This window comes from Epinephelus lanceolatus, chromosome 3 (assembly GCF_041903045.1).
Source record: "Epinephelus lanceolatus isolate andai-2023 chromosome 3, ASM4190304v1, whole genome shotgun sequence".
Lineage (NCBI taxonomy): Eukaryota > Metazoa > Chordata > Actinopteri > Perciformes > Serranidae > Epinephelus > Epinephelus lanceolatus.
In genome coordinates this window covers 34,380,802-34,396,445 of record NC_135736.1, presented here as the reverse complement: position 1 = coordinate 34,396,445, position 15,644 = coordinate 34,380,802, and the positions used below count along the sequence as shown (strand labels likewise).

General features: G+C 40.5%; 1 protein-coding gene across 1 annotated transcript in view; it reads left to right on the top strand.

The window, feature by feature from the left end:
• The window catches only part of sorcs3a (sortilin related VPS10 domain containing receptor 3a), a 324,139-nt gene that overhangs the window by 281,906 nt on the left and 26,589 nt on the right, over positions 1-15,644 (top strand). The window contains exons 19-22 of the mRNA XM_033623946.2: positions 2,701-2,887; positions 7,715-7,848; positions 9,783-9,906; positions 10,418-10,530. Coding sequence (XP_033479837.2) covers positions 2,701-2,887; positions 7,715-7,848; positions 9,783-9,906; positions 10,418-10,530 — 558 coding nt within the window. The remainder of the gene's footprint in view (positions 1-2,700; positions 2,888-7,714; positions 7,849-9,782; positions 9,907-10,417; positions 10,531-15,644) is intronic.

The following is a 15,644-nucleotide window of genomic DNA, read 5'->3' as shown; positions in this document are numbered from 1 at the left end:
TGAGTTGGGTTTCAATTTGTTCTTGTTGTGTGGTTCTTGCTGCTAGCTCAGAGTTTGCGATGGTGTTAGGCCAGTACATTCCCAGGATGTGTCGTAAGTATCTGTTCATGAATGTTTGGAGCTTGTTTGATGATGCTTTTGAAGTTCTCCATGCTTCTGCCCCATATAGTAGGACTGATTTAACGTTGGAGTTGACATCCAAATAAACCTATTTGAGTTGGTGGTCCTGACCAAGAACTGAATCCAAAAGGCTTGGGCACTGACCTTAATACCCGGTCTCTCTCTCTCTTTCTCTTGCTCACTCTCTCATGTTTTTAACCAATCATATGTGTAGAACTACTCTTATTTTTTCTAATTCATATACGTCACAACATCACTTCTATGTCAGTTGACCTCTGAAAGACCCCTGGAAACCCCCCTCAAACCAGTTAAAACTGGTTCGGCAAGTTGTTTATCTCAAAAATGTCAGCCTCAGCATTTTCGTATTCCCTTATCTTACCCCCTCCCTTCAGGTATCTCCAGAACTGAGTTGGTATGTATGTTACATGCGCTTGGACTGGCCTCGAGGTGTGTGTATTCCCCAGGCCTTGCATGTACTATTGTGTCTATTAGCCTGCCAGTGGGCCCTGGTCTCTGTTCTCGAAGCTGCCCCCTCCTTCTCCTGGCTTGCTTTTACTATAGGGGCTTCATTCTGCTATTATATTTGGATCTTGCTTGGCTTTTTCTTTTAAATTCACACATTGATAACATACTGATAATGCAGCAGTAATGTATTAAAGAATGATAGTACACATGATGGGTATGAAGTGTATTTTATGCAATTACAGATGCAGCGATGGCTCTCATTTTTGGTTTTTCAACTGTGACTTTCACCACCCATCTAATTCTGAGTCACAGCTGAGTGGTCTATCACTGTCAGGTTAGCGTAAAGGGGCAGATTTTTCCTTTCCTTGGTGTTATGTCCTTCTGTTTGTTACATTCACCTGCAATGAATCGGTACAAGTTACAGTGGTCCAGTAGATCTAAGTTGTGAACGGTATTTGGTAAAATTAATTGTCCTCTCTTAATCAATCTCACCAAGAGCTTCGGGAGTTTTGCTCTGATGATTGTAACCCACAGTGACTGATTTTGTAGTGTGACAAACTTCAAAACAGTTTTTTTAGCTTTCTATTATGCAAAAAGTTGTGGTTAGCTTTTATAAGAGTGAAATTTAACTTGAAACATTTTAGTGTGGAAAGTTTGGTTTTGGTGACTGAATGTGGGCGGTTGGTGACTATTCCTGAAATAGCTTCTAGTCTGTGCAAACACCCAGAAAGCTTTGTCTCTTTAGTCTTATTTAAATGTTTTACTCAAGTTAGTTTTGAGTACTTCATTAGATATGGCTCAGTTTGAGAAAATGGAAATTGTTGATTGGATCTTTATTTGAAAAACTCCCAGGCAGCAATTCACAGCTCTGAAGTTTGTGCTGTTTGAGAGGCGAGATGAAGACAAATAGACATCAGCATAATTCAAGGAAAGTGGTTTGCTGAGGTCAAGTTTTGATTTGATTTGAACATGGTTTATTAGAGTGCTCCTTGAAAAGTATATGGAGGGTAGCAGTTAATAAAATCAGGATTAAGGCTTCCGATTGGATGACTTTTTAAAATTCTAGCTATCACAAGTTTCCAAATTTCTTAAGGTACTTTTTTAAAGCCCTCTTAAATACTCCAATCAGCGTCATTGAACTGAAGTGAATAGCATTGATTATCTTGTCACAATACAATGTTCTGCTGGGAAACCTTGGGTCCTGGATTTTATTCGGATGCCGCTTGACACACTTCACCTTCTGAAAAACTATTGCAGATCAAGTACACCCTTTAATGGCAATGGTACTCCCCAATGGCAGTGACCCCCCTAGCAGGACAATGCACCATGCCACACCACAAAAACTGTTTAGGAAAAGAGATCAAGGTGTCAACCTGTCCTCTGAATTTCCCAAATCCCAATTTGATCAAGCATCCATGATAGATGTTGGTAACCCACAGGACTCAAGGAATCCATCTCTAACATCCTGGTGCCAGGCACCACAAGAGGTCCCATGTCAGTACCTCAACAGGTCTGATAAAAGATCGATCCAAGGAGGCCCCACTGTGGATAGGGGGTACTTCTGAGGTACCAACACATCTCACAAATACTCATCAGGTTGGGATTTGGGGAATTTGGAGGACAGGGAGATGACTTGAGCTCTTGGAGTTCGTGGAGTGTTGTTGCCATGAGCCTCTTCAGATGCACCTAGATTCACCTAGAGTTGGAGCTAGCGTTTGTGACTCAGGCTGGACCCATTTTCAGGAAATTATAGGCCACACCTTTATATCTGACTATTGTGGTATTCTTTGTCTTTTGAATGACCTAAAAAAATCTTGAGATGAGGGTATGCGCTTGTGACTCACATATGACAGGAAGCTTGATTTATTTCTGGGCACATTTCAGCATCATCAGACCACTCACTGTTATCTATTATACGGAGTACACTGTCATTTCCGACAGCCTTTTGCATGTTTTCCTGTCTGTATCACAGCGTTCCCTTGTCAAAGCAGCCACCTGATGACTGTGGGTGGCCTTTCAGTGGTGGCGAAGGTGGTGTCATATGAAAAAGGAATGTGAGTACATTGTGCTTATCCGTGCAGTAGCTGAATGAGGCCCTGCTGTGATGTGTTTCAGGGTGACTCTTTGCGCACCAACATCCAGCTGGATTTCGGCGATGGGACGGCTGTTTCCTACTCCAACCTGAGCTGGACTGAGGAGGGGATCAAACACCTCTACAAGTCTGCTGGAATATTCCGTGTCACAGCTCTGGCAGAGAACACGCTGGGTTATGACACCACAACACTCTTCCTGCATGTCACATGTAAGTGCAAACACTTTTGATTTCCAATGCTTTTTAAGATAAGTTTATTTTGATGTTTTTTATTTATTAATTTGTTCTTTTTTGGGGAAACATTATCTTTTGTCCACTCACATTTATAATTTCCACAAAAGTCAGATGAGAGAAAAGTTGACAAGATTGTTAATACATTTGTCTGAGTCATTGTCAGTTATTACCAGAGCTTATATCAATGAACTGAATGAGCAGTAGCTGGTGTAGAAGCATCTGCTTTGCCCTAGGTATTGCCTCTCAGGCTACATACAGGCTGCGGGTGCTCATCCTTACCAGACCTCCAGGAAGTGTACCAGGCTTTGAAGCCAATTTTCATAATGGCCAAGCCACTTAACTACAGCTTCTGGGTCTGTCACATGATGTCACAGGGCCCTTAAAGACTTTTCCCATAGACTTACATTACTAAAGAGACGCCTGTAAATCCGCTGATATTTTGTGCTTCACAACCCTTGCATAGGAATCATTTGACGATCAGGATTTGATACATACGGTCTGATATCATTCTGAAAGCCTAGAAGAGAGATGGTTCATGAGAGACAAACATTGAACATAAAGGTCTAGTGTGTAGGATTTAGTGGCATCTAGTGGTAAAGTTGCAGATTGCAATCCAACTGAAACTTCTCCTGTGTGCCGAAAGTATAGGAGAACTACGGTGTGAAAATGTGAATGGCCCTATCTAGAGCCAGTGATTGGTTCGTCCATTCTGACCTATTGTAGAAACAGCAAGGTGGACTCTGCTAATCATGTAAATATATACAGCTAATTAAGGTAACAAAATCACAATGGTTCTTATTTTCTGGTGAATATACACTTATGTAAACGGAGTTATGGATATTATATTATTTCTGCCAATATATGCCCATAAGTCCTACACACTGGACCTTTAAAGCCACGATGAGTTGTTTTCATGCGTTCTTTTCGCAATCTACAACGATATGCATATAACATGCAACACTGTAGATCCATGCTAAACGCTTCTGAGGTGAACTGCACTGACCTATACATAGGATTATGTAATACAGCAGCTGTGATAAACACAAACAACTTTCGGGAGAAAGGTCACAACAGACTTGCTTATGCAAGGTTTTACTGTGGGCAGAGTCTGAGAAGTAAGCCTGTAAGGCCTAAGGCCGCTGCAACTAATTGCCAGTTATCTGAGGATGCAACACTAGAACAATGGCTTGTTTTAAAGTGGAGCAGATTTTGCACAACAGCACACATAACAAATTATAGGATCGTCATGCTTTCCAGCTCTATTCAGATGGCAATAACAGAAACTTAAAATGATACATAATATCATTTAGAGTTTCCAAGGGATTTATACAAGCTCCTCTCAGTGTGTGTTAAATCCTCTTTTTGTCTTGTTAGTTGCTCTTTCATTGATTCGTTCAGTCCATATTAATTTAACCTTTTGCCATCCTGATGTGTCAGCCAGTATGTTCTGAATTTATACATTTTTTGACGGCAATAAATTTAGCTTGGGAAATGCCAAAAACTACTACAATGATTTCTCGGCGGAGCATGTTTAATACCAAATGACTTCCTTTCCTTCTCTCATTCACACACACACACACACACACACACACACACACAAACACTGAGCATCTCAAAGTGGGGATAAAGATTAGTTCTGGTTAAAGAGGATGAGAGCTAACAGAAGCCTTGGCAAGACGAACACCCCAGACCGCAGCACTACACAAACCTTTCGTTGGAGTATTTCCACAAAAGTAGTGTATTACATCTGTCCGCAGCGGGGAACTTCATCCCTGAGATTAGTGTAAAGCAACCTGGACCCCTGTCGGGTCCTATTAGGTTCTTAGTGGGGAGGTTTGCAGCATTATCCAGGAGATATCATGTCAAAAATACATGATGGCGTCAACATATTTTTAGTGTTAGACTTTTTTCACTATGGTTACAGAGCTACAAGGACCTTTAAGTGTAAGAGAATGTTTTGCTTTCACCACTTTATACTGTCAGACCTTGTCAGAAAATCATTTGATTGTCTGTCAAATTAAATTACTCTAGACAACTTTTTAGTGATCAGTTCCAGAGGGTGAGTTTGCTGTTTGGCAAACCCATAAATCAAAAGTGTTAGCAAAAATTGTCAGGATAGACTGGAATGTCTATCATGTCTACAAAAAGTGATACCTACGTATATATTACTAAACTGCAACAGGAAACAAGCTGTCAAAGAGAAATGACACTGCCCAAGTGGAATTTTTTTGTTAACGTAATGATGGAATTTAAAGGAGTAGTGTGTAAGATTTAGGGGGATTTGGTTGAATCTAGTGGTGACGATTGCAGATTGCAACCAACTGAAACTTCTCCCAGTTGGAATTGTTCAGGAGGTTTTTTACAGGGAGCCAAATTATCTGCAGAGGTCTCCAACTCTCCAAAACAAGCAGACCAGGTGATTAAAACAATTGAAAACACAGAATAAAGTAGTTTCACATTACAAATCAGTGTTTCTCCAATGGTGTTTGGCTCGTGGCAGACAGGCCACTAGCCCAGCACCTGCTGATGTGTGCTCATTTTTTTTCTCTGATAACTTAAGATCCAGACGTTTAGGACGTTTTTACCGGTAGCTGAATTATCTCAGAGGACCCTTCCTCTATGAAAAAAAACAGACCCAGTGATTTAAACCAGTAAAAACACTGAATAAAGCTATTTCACATCCCAGGTGGGCTGTTAACTACAATGGCTGATGCGAAAATGCAAATAGCGCTATCTAAAGGCAGGGTTTAATTTGTCGGTTCTGGGCTACTGTAGAAACATGGCGGTCTCCGTGGACGAGGACCTGCTCCGTATGTAGATATAAACGTCTCATAATTTTCTTAAGGTTAATATAGACAGAAAGAAAACATACATATTATATTATATTCCATTTCTGCCAATACATCAGTGGCGGCTGGTCAATAGAGGGCACTAGGGTGCCACCCCACCACTCCCCACATTTGAAAAGTAAAATAAAAATACTCTGCATAAAAAAATTTCAGATGAGCAAGATAAATATGATATAGTTAGTGAGTAACATGTATCATCTGCAATAAAAATGTAGATTAAAAATGTTCTACGTTGTCTAAAGTTACTAATTGGTCATGTGTTTCCTCTCTGGGGCGCAAGAATCTTTGCCCATAGACTCTCGTAAGATGTATATGCGCAGTTCGTTCTTCTTCAGTACAAGTGATAGGAGCTGTTGGGGCACAGTTCTCCTGTGCCCAAAGCTGAATGCAGCTGATTTACGTCCCATCCAATAGCCAGTGGGATGGCGTCACAGCCGTCTGTCATAAAGTGCAGAGTGACAGGTTTGAGTTTGAGTGGGAGTTGGCGACGGAGAACAAGATGGAGATGGAGAAAGCAAATACGGTGAAGTCTTTAAAAACAACACCATTTGAGAGGAGCACATTGCAGGAGAAGCTCAAAGTGAAAGAGCTTGGACCTGATCAGTCAGACATCACAATTACATGCTGTTTGGTTTGAGTTTGGTATAGCCCCCCCCCGGAGAAAATTACACCAGCCACTACTGATATGCATCCCCCTAAATCCTGCACACTGGGCCTTCGCTGAACAATGAGCAAAGGATCAAAATGTTTCAACCTAATGTATAAAGTTAAAGGTTTTTTTCAGGGAAGGTTTTTCTTTGTCCACTCTGAAGATCCATGAGCAGGACATCTCCTATGTTGTGAAGCCCACTGAGGCAAATTGTGATTTGTGATACTGGACAATATAGATAAAATTTAGTTGAATTCAATTCAATTTGCAAAACATTCTCTGACAACCATCTTTAAGTTGTTTTCCATTTTTTATCTGCTTGGAAAATGTCAAAAAAGAGTAAAATGCCCATTCTGCTAAAGAAAGATTATCATGTTCATGTTTTTCACTCAGCAACTCAACGCACGAAAGGGAAAGATCATGGCCACGGCCAGAATTGAAAAACTCAACAAAGACTTAAAGCACAAAAAGAGTGTGTGTAGCCTGGTTTCAGGCCTCTTAGTTACCCACATCTCATTCGTTCAAATATTCCAGTGAACATACAGTGTACAATATATACATACTTTGCGGTGTAGTGATGGTAGGATGCAAAATAGCTGATTATCAATTTAACATAATGAAATGTGCATATATGTCTGGTTTTGTGGCCACTGATGGCTATTTGGAGAAACATTCGACTTTGGTGGAAATAAGTGTGTCAACCTCATCTTTTTGAAGAGCTAGTTAGATAACTAGCATGAGAACGTATAGAAAAGGGCCGACAGTACTGGGGAGATGTGTGGATGAGATTGACATAGCCGTACAGGTTGTATTAAGTCAACTCAAAGAAATGAGACCTCTTCGATCCTAATGAATGCTATCATGGCTTCAGAGTCGACTGAAAATGATGTCAGTGTGACAGATTTTACATTTTCTTATGTACTTATTCTGTTCATTGTATAGGGTCTGAATCCTATTCCAGAATGCACTAGACGAGATGCAAGAACCGAGGGACAGGTCTGCAGTTTATCACACAGACAAGCACAGTCACACTCACACCTTTGGACTATTTATCATTTAACCTGAGGTGCAGGTCTTTGGACCGCGAGAAAAAACCTCAGCACACTAAACTGTCATGTAAACATGATGGTGTTTGGAATATTTCCCTCCGTGAAACAAGCTTCACACCCGATGTACTTACTGATAGGATTTGTGATCTTGCCTTTCGGCCTTTTTTTTAATTTGAATGAAAAGCACACTCTCAAGAGTGCCTCATTAGAAGAAGCCAGGCATAATATGAGCTCCTCTGTGGTGTTTCTTTCTTAGGTCCAGTGGAGCATGTCCAGCTTCTCGCTCCCTTCGTGGTCATAAAGAACAAGGAGGTGAACATCACAGCAGTGGTCTTACCCAGCCACTCACGTACTGTGACTTACTTCTGGTGGCTAGGCAACAATACTGAGGTAATTCTCCCGGGACCAGTCTCAGTCATACACATTTCAGTTTTTCTGTGTGTCCTCTCTGTGCCTCCTTCTGCATGTTGTAACTGAAGTCCATACACTGTAAAAGCTTACCATTACCATCAAGTAATTACACCTGGTAAAACACCACCTTGACATGAAGACAGAATGTTCTACTGAAGTGCATTTATCTTTAAGGACATACACACAGCGAAGAACAGACCAGTGTGGGTATTCAACAAACATCTGTTATCTTGCCTTTGTCAGGATGTCTAAGGTTGCATCCAGTTTGCTTCAGTCAGTCCTGTGACTAAAACATCACAACACTCTTTCAAGCTCATTTTTCTGATGACCTTATCATCAAGAACAAAGGTGCTTTAAAACAACAAGCAGGTGCCACTGTGGCTGCTGCCATGGGTTACTGCTACTTCTGACCCTACACTACCTTACACCACCACAAGCAGCTGCTTTCCACCTTCACCTGCATCCTCAACCTATCTTATACAACAGTACGTATGATATCTATTGATTTAGCACCTCACAAATGACGTTACCTACTTAATGTAAAGCTATGTAGGCTAGAAACATGGTGACATCATACCTTAACATAACTCAAAGTTCACCTGATTTCACACAGTTCTGAACACCTATCTCATGGGGAAAAGTCCTGTGTTGTTTGACCCATCCACCAACGACACCAGTATGGGTTATACTCAACTTACTGACTCAGCATTACATGGTTTATATTTAAGTTTTGGTGCATTACTTTTGTTAAGTCAGGAGAACAGCTCACTGCAAATCTTTTCTTTGTGATGCTACAGGGACATTTAGGGGATTAGTCAGTGGGCTTCATCCTATTGTAACATAATTGTCTGTACATGTCTATATATTCATGGCAATCCAATTAATAGTTGTTGAGATATCTCAGTCTGGACCAAAGTGATGGACTGACAGACCGACACTGCCATCTCAATAGCTATACTGCTAGCATGTCTAAAAAGCTGTATTTTCAAATTTATTTCTTCCCTCATACTTATGGGAAACCCTAACTAATTTTGAAGTCAATCTACAGCCACAAGAATATCACACTGTTATTCCACCTCACTATTTTGTCATAAAAGATTAAAATTAATTGTAGAACTGGGGGAGAAAGTTGTCTCGCCTTTAAGGAAGGTAGTAACAGCACTGAATCTGCATCTGTGTAAAAGGGACATCCACCAGGACTGGACTGGTTTGACATTTTGATGACGAGTAATGTGTGTGACCCTCCATTAGGAGATTTAAAAAGCAGCCAGAAGCAGTTAGCAGCTAACTCAAAGAAGAAGAACAGTGGCTGAAAATATCTGCAAATCGCAGGACAATATTATCCGTGAAATTCTTACCATCTGAGCAGGGGACGAGATCAACTGCCGTATGAGAGGGATGGTAAATGATTGTTACTGCCATGTTATTCCATCGTTATTGTTTACAAAGCGATGCCGACACATATGTTATACATCACACAAGAGATAGATGTTGTTACATGTCACACCTGTCATGCCTCTTTTGCTTCAGGAACTCTGGCATGCTATCTAAAACCACACACTGAGGCAGTATTATGCCTGAATTGTTTGTTTCTGTGTAAAAAAGCAAAGGTGGCAAAATTAAGGGTCTAAACTGCAGCTCTCTCACGGGATACTTGAGTAAAAAGGGCTGACAGTTGACCCTAACACACCCCTACTTGAACCAAACTCCATATTACTCTCAAACACATCCCTGTTTTTGATCATCTATAAATCACACCACTGATGGATGGACTAAATACAAGGAAACCGGAGTCAACCTCAGACACCACCCTGATGAAGGCAAAATAGCAGAAAATGCCTGGTGAATGAAGCTTGCTCCACATGCTTGAGAAGGGTGACATTATTTAGCACCTGTACCTTTTGCGCTTGCAGCCCGTGATAACACTGGATGGGAGTATCTCACACATCTTCCCCACCGACGGCATGCACACCATCACAGTCCAAGTGGCTGCATCCAACACCATACTGCAAGATACCAAGACCATAGCAGTCAAAGGTCAGTATTGTGAAGGAGTCTGTTGTGCTGCTGGCATCTCTTTAGTTTTCAATGTGTTTAAAAAAAATTGCAGTTTCATGGAAAGTAGTTAAATCTTGCAGACTATATCATTTGTTATACTGTCATATTCTGACTGCCGTGTGTAAAATGTTTTTGAAATGAAATTGCTCCTACTTGAGGAAAATATATCACATTACTGTTAGAATCTCTAAAGAATATGTCTTCATTTGAAATGAAGTAATCCGGCAGCAAGTATCTGTAAAATGCAATGATTTATTACCAGTGGATGGGTTGGCATAAAGCTGTGACATTTTCTAATTATCTAGAAGTGCATCTGGTACATTTAGCCAAAGGGAAGTGCAGGGGATATGAGAAACCCTCTTCTTTTCATCAAGTGTTAACTACCTGAAACTCAACTTGAACAAAATGACAGTTGGCACGGCTCCCTGAGAATAATGCCCCCGGATCCGAGTGAATTAATGGCTGATTCTCCCCTGACTCTCTTCGACAGAATTCTTCAAATCTCTACTTTTATCTTTCTCCCCTAATCTGGACGAGTTCAACCCTGACATACCCGAGTGGAGACAGGATGTGGGGAGAGTAATTAAGAAGGCTCTGCTCCAAGTGAGTGATTTTCATTTTCTCTGTCCCTCCCTCTCTCTTCCTTCCATCCTTCCGTCTGTCTTCAACTCCTTTCCTTTCTGTCTTTTTATCTCCTATTGTCTTTCCCACCCTGCTATTTCTCAATTATTTCCTATGCCCCTATTACCTTTGCTGCCCAATACTCATTGGTGCGGCAAGAGAATGCCCTTGGGCTACCTTGTGATTCATCTTCAGACAGGTGTGAAGACGCCTTTGCTTTCCTTCTCAGCCAAGATGGCTTCATGAGCACTGATTCTCTAATTTCAAATGACCAATAAAATGATCTCAGAACTTCAAGCACGGGGGCTTGAGAGAGACCTTTGAGTGACGATACCTGTCACGGTGTCTAATGCGTGCGTCTGCGTGTGTGGTAGTGCACTTGAACATAGGAGAGGTGCAAGTGCTCTCAGTGTGTGTGGGAAGCTCACCCATCATTGTTAAGTGCTTCTCATCTCACAATTCACAGCTCATGAATAGCGGACTACATTTGGTTGTGCTGCGCTCTTGGCCATCTTACCAACATATTTAGTATTAGAGCTGCAGGTGGGCACATTTGGAGGAATATTTAAACAGGTGAGGGGGATCTCATGAATAACTTGGATAACCCAGACTCAGGTCCATGCTTTCAAGCCGATTGACTTCCGTTTTCCTGGACTATGATGTCACATAAAGTAAAATAAGACTTGTAGTTTTCTACTTATACTTTAAATATATTGCTCCACTAACACCAGAAGTAACAAGTTTCTGCTAAATTATTTACAAGTAGAATGAATCAATGTTAGCAGCCCTGTAGACACACTGGATTTGTTTATGCTTAAACTTGACTGAGGATGTAAATGCCACTCTTTTAAATTAATCACCCCGGTTATCGATGCATTTGGAAGCCATTAAAGGCTTGTGTACTTTACTAATCAATCAACTAATCGAGTCACACTTAAACTCTTTTAGTGTGTGGATAAAATTATGTGCATGTGCCCAAAATGTATCGTCTAACTTGGGATCTTACTGCAATCAATGTACTGGTTCCAGGATGTTTTGGTGTTTTATGTTTTTCCAGTTGCTTTTCAGGCTCCAAACTTGGATGTTTTGTAGCCACCAGTCAGTGCTTTTACAGTGGCCCTTTAGACTCCAAACATAGATGTTTTGTAGTGAACCATCAGTGCAGATAGTGCAATGAAAAGCTGTTGTCTTTTTACAGAAATATTGCTGCATTTTCTGCCAATGTAGTGGCATGAAAAGTGGTTGTTTTTAACCAAAAAAATCACTGCTTTTCCTGCCGGGATTGTGCTCCTAAAAGCGGCTGTTTTAAATCAAAGCATAATCTTTACCTAACCATAACCAACCTGACTTTTTGCCTAAACCTAACCATACAACAACCACAGTTTTGTTGATATGAAAAGTTTAAATGTATCCACTACATAATAACGTGCAAATGTAATGTATCCAGGGTTTGCAGAAATGTACAATACCAACATTTTTTCTTGTGATTGGGTTGCATATGCACATTTGCACATTTCAAGTTATGAGTTGCTGTTTTTCCTTTTTCCGTACTGGCCATAAAGAGATCTCCCACAATTTTGGGGACACATTTTACATTTTACTCTCTGTGTTACTGTACCTGGACCACATCTTAGTGAGGAAACACTATCCAGGGAAACAACTTTGGAATATATAGCCTTATATTAACTTTGGCTGATGACTCCCATCTCTGACATTGAAATCATCCTCTAAAAAACTTTTTATGACCAATTTGGAGAAGAGGAATGATTATGTCAACCAGTAACTCCTTGCAGTAGAGTATTGTAAGAATAAGTTCCCTTTTTTTTAAAGTCTGCAAACACTAGAAAAATCCCCATATGAACACCAAAACAGGTTTTGCCTGCTGGAATCCTTCCTACTGGTTCTTAAGAGATTCCTTCATAGTGCACCAAAATCCACAGTCCTCCTTCCATGTTAAAATGTTAATATGAGGCTTCAACAATTTGACAAGTATATATTCTTGAATGTTACACTCTTTTTAGCACAGATTTCCCCAGACAGCCTGTCCTCGCTGAGGTGCAATGAAGTGACAATGACACAAAGATCTTCGTTTAAACTTTGGAATGTATTTTTACACAGAAAAAGGACTGTCGATTTAGTTCCCCATCACTTAGACTGAAATTGATTTAAGAACTGATCTCTTCAGGGCCGGTTTGAAAAGGAGAAATAATTACAGTAAGACGAACCAGTTGTTCATGAGGACGACTACTGACTACAGTTTTAAAGCAGACTAAAGAAACTGTGAACCTATCCTCTAATTAAATACCAAAAACATATTATTATTTACTTATTAATTCATGCTGTGCAAATGGAGTATGAGTAAGTACTTCCTGTATTGGCGAACAATGCACTGCAGTAACAGCTTGGAAAGAATGCTCCTTAACACTGCATATAGTGAGTCATGTCAAGCGTCTAAAAATAACTGTCTGGTTAAACTACTTTTCTCCTCCATTACATCACCTACACTTGACTGTTTGACTGTTCGCAGCACAGACTTCTCTCTTTTCTGTTGTATCAGTATAGCTTATCTGGGGAGAGAAATGGTAATGAACCAAAAATTTGAATTTTGGAATTGATTCAAAATGATAGAAAACAATTATCTTGATTCTGACTTTAGTCAGTTTTTCACCTCACACATAGCTTGTTGATTAGTGGATAAGAACAATTGCTGCTTTACTAGGGAGAACCCCAGTGTACTTAAATTGGTGCATTTGGCTAGTCAAAATGAAGGAATACTTCACACATCTATTTTCAAACAGGTGCGTAGGAGAGGGACGAGAAGAACAAAACTTGCAGAAAAGACATTTTCGGTGACTAGACCTTCATCAGATGGATGAATGAAACGTTGCAGCAGCGATAAAATAATTATTTTTGCAAGTTAGACAGTGTGCAGGAGTAATTTTCTTCATGCATATGGGTTGGCTAAGCATGTGCATGAAGAATGTCAGTGCCACAGTACACATTAGAGGGCTCTACCAGCAGTGTTGGGATTATTACTCAAAACAAGCAATGCAAAACGCATTACTCTTTACTTATATACAGTACAGGCCAAAAGTTTGGACACACCTTCTCATTCAACGCGTTTTCTTTATTTTCATGACAATTTACATTGTAGATTCTCACTGAAGGCATCAAAACTATGAATGAACACATGTGGAGTTATGTACTTAACAAAAAAAGGTGAAATAACTGAAAACATGTTTTATATTCTAGTTTCTTCAAAATAGCCACCCTTTGCTCTGATTACTGCTTTGCACACTCTTGGCATTCTCTCCATGAGCTTCAAGAGGTAGCCACCTGAAATGGTTTCCACTTCACAGGTGTGCCTTATCAGGGTTAATTAGTGGAATTTCTTGCTTTATCAATGGGGTTGGGACCATCAGTTGTGTTGTGCAGAAGTCAGGTTAATACACAGCCGACAGCCCTATTGGACAACTGTTAAAATTCATATTATGGCAAGAACCAATCAGCTAACTAAAGAAAAACCAGTGGCCATCATTACTTTAAGAAATGAAGGTCAGTCAATCCGGAAAATTGCAAAAACTTTAAATGTGTCCCCAAGTGGAGTCGCAAAAACCATCAAGCGCTACAACGAAACTGGCACACATGAGGACCGACCCAGGAAAGGAAGACCAAGAGTCACCTCTGCTTCTGAAGATAAGTTCATCCGAGTCACCAGCCTCAGAAATCGCAAGTTAACAGCAGCTCAGATCAGAGACCAGATGAATGCCACACAGAGTTCTAGCAGCAGACCCATCTCTAGAACAACTGTTAAGAGGAGACTGCGCCAATCAGGCCTTCATGGTCAAATAGCTGCTAGCAAACCACTGCTAAGGAGAGGCAACAAGCAGAAGAGATTTGTTTGGGCCAAGAAACACAAGGAATGGACATTAGACCAGTGGAAATCTGTGCTTTGGTCTGATGAGTCCAAATTTGAGATCTTTGGTTCCAACCGCCGTGTCTTTGTGAGACGCAGAAAAGGTGAACGGATGGATTCCACATGCCTGGTTCCCACTGTGAAGCATGGAGGAGGAGGTGTGATGGTGTGGGGGTGTTTTGCTGGTGACACTGTTGGGGATTTATTCAAAATTGAAGGCACACTGAACCAGCATGGCTACCACAGCATCCTGCAGCGACATGCCATCCCATCCGGTTTGCGTTTAGTTGGACCATCATTTATTTTTCAACAGGACAATGACCCCAAACACACCTCCAGGCTGTGTAAGGGCTATTTGACCAAGAAGGAGAGTGATGGAGTGCTGCGGCAGATGACCTGGCCTCCACAGTCACCGGACCTGAACCCAATCGAGATGGTTTGGGGTGAGCTGGACCGCAGAGTGAAGGCAAAGGGGCCAACAAGTGCTAAACACCTCTGGGAACTTCTTCAAGACTGTTGGAAAACCATTTCAGGTGACTACCTCTTGAAGCTCATGGAGAGAATGCCAAGAGTGTGCAAAGCAGTAATCAGAGCAAAGGGTGGATATTTTGAAGAAACTAGAATATAAAACATGTTTTCAGTTATTTCACCTTTTTTTGTTAAGTACATAACTCCACGTGTTCATTCATAGTTTTGATGCCTTCAGTGAGAATCTACAATGTAAATAGTCATGAAAATAAAGAAAACGCATTGAATGAGAAGGTGTGTCCAAACTTTTGGCCTGTACTGTACATAAATAATGCAATACTTGACTTAATTGCTGTGAGTAGAAAGTAATTGGGTACACTACTCATTATATTACTGTTGTGTTACTCTACAACATCGTCTGTGATGCACTGTCATATAATTCTAAGTTAACAATAATATAATGTTAATGTAATGTTAAACTTTAAATATGCCCACATATCAGCACAATTAAGATGGTACTGGCAGTAGGCTATGACTGCCTAAAATTAAATTATATCAATAAATAAAGCAATGTAAAAGAGGTTGGCCTTCCTAACACCTCATAGTACAAATATTGGTTACCTCAAAATAATATATCAGTCGGCCTTAATAAATATGTGAGACTAGCTCTCCTAACACCATTAGATGATAACCGACTTAAAATTTAAAATGT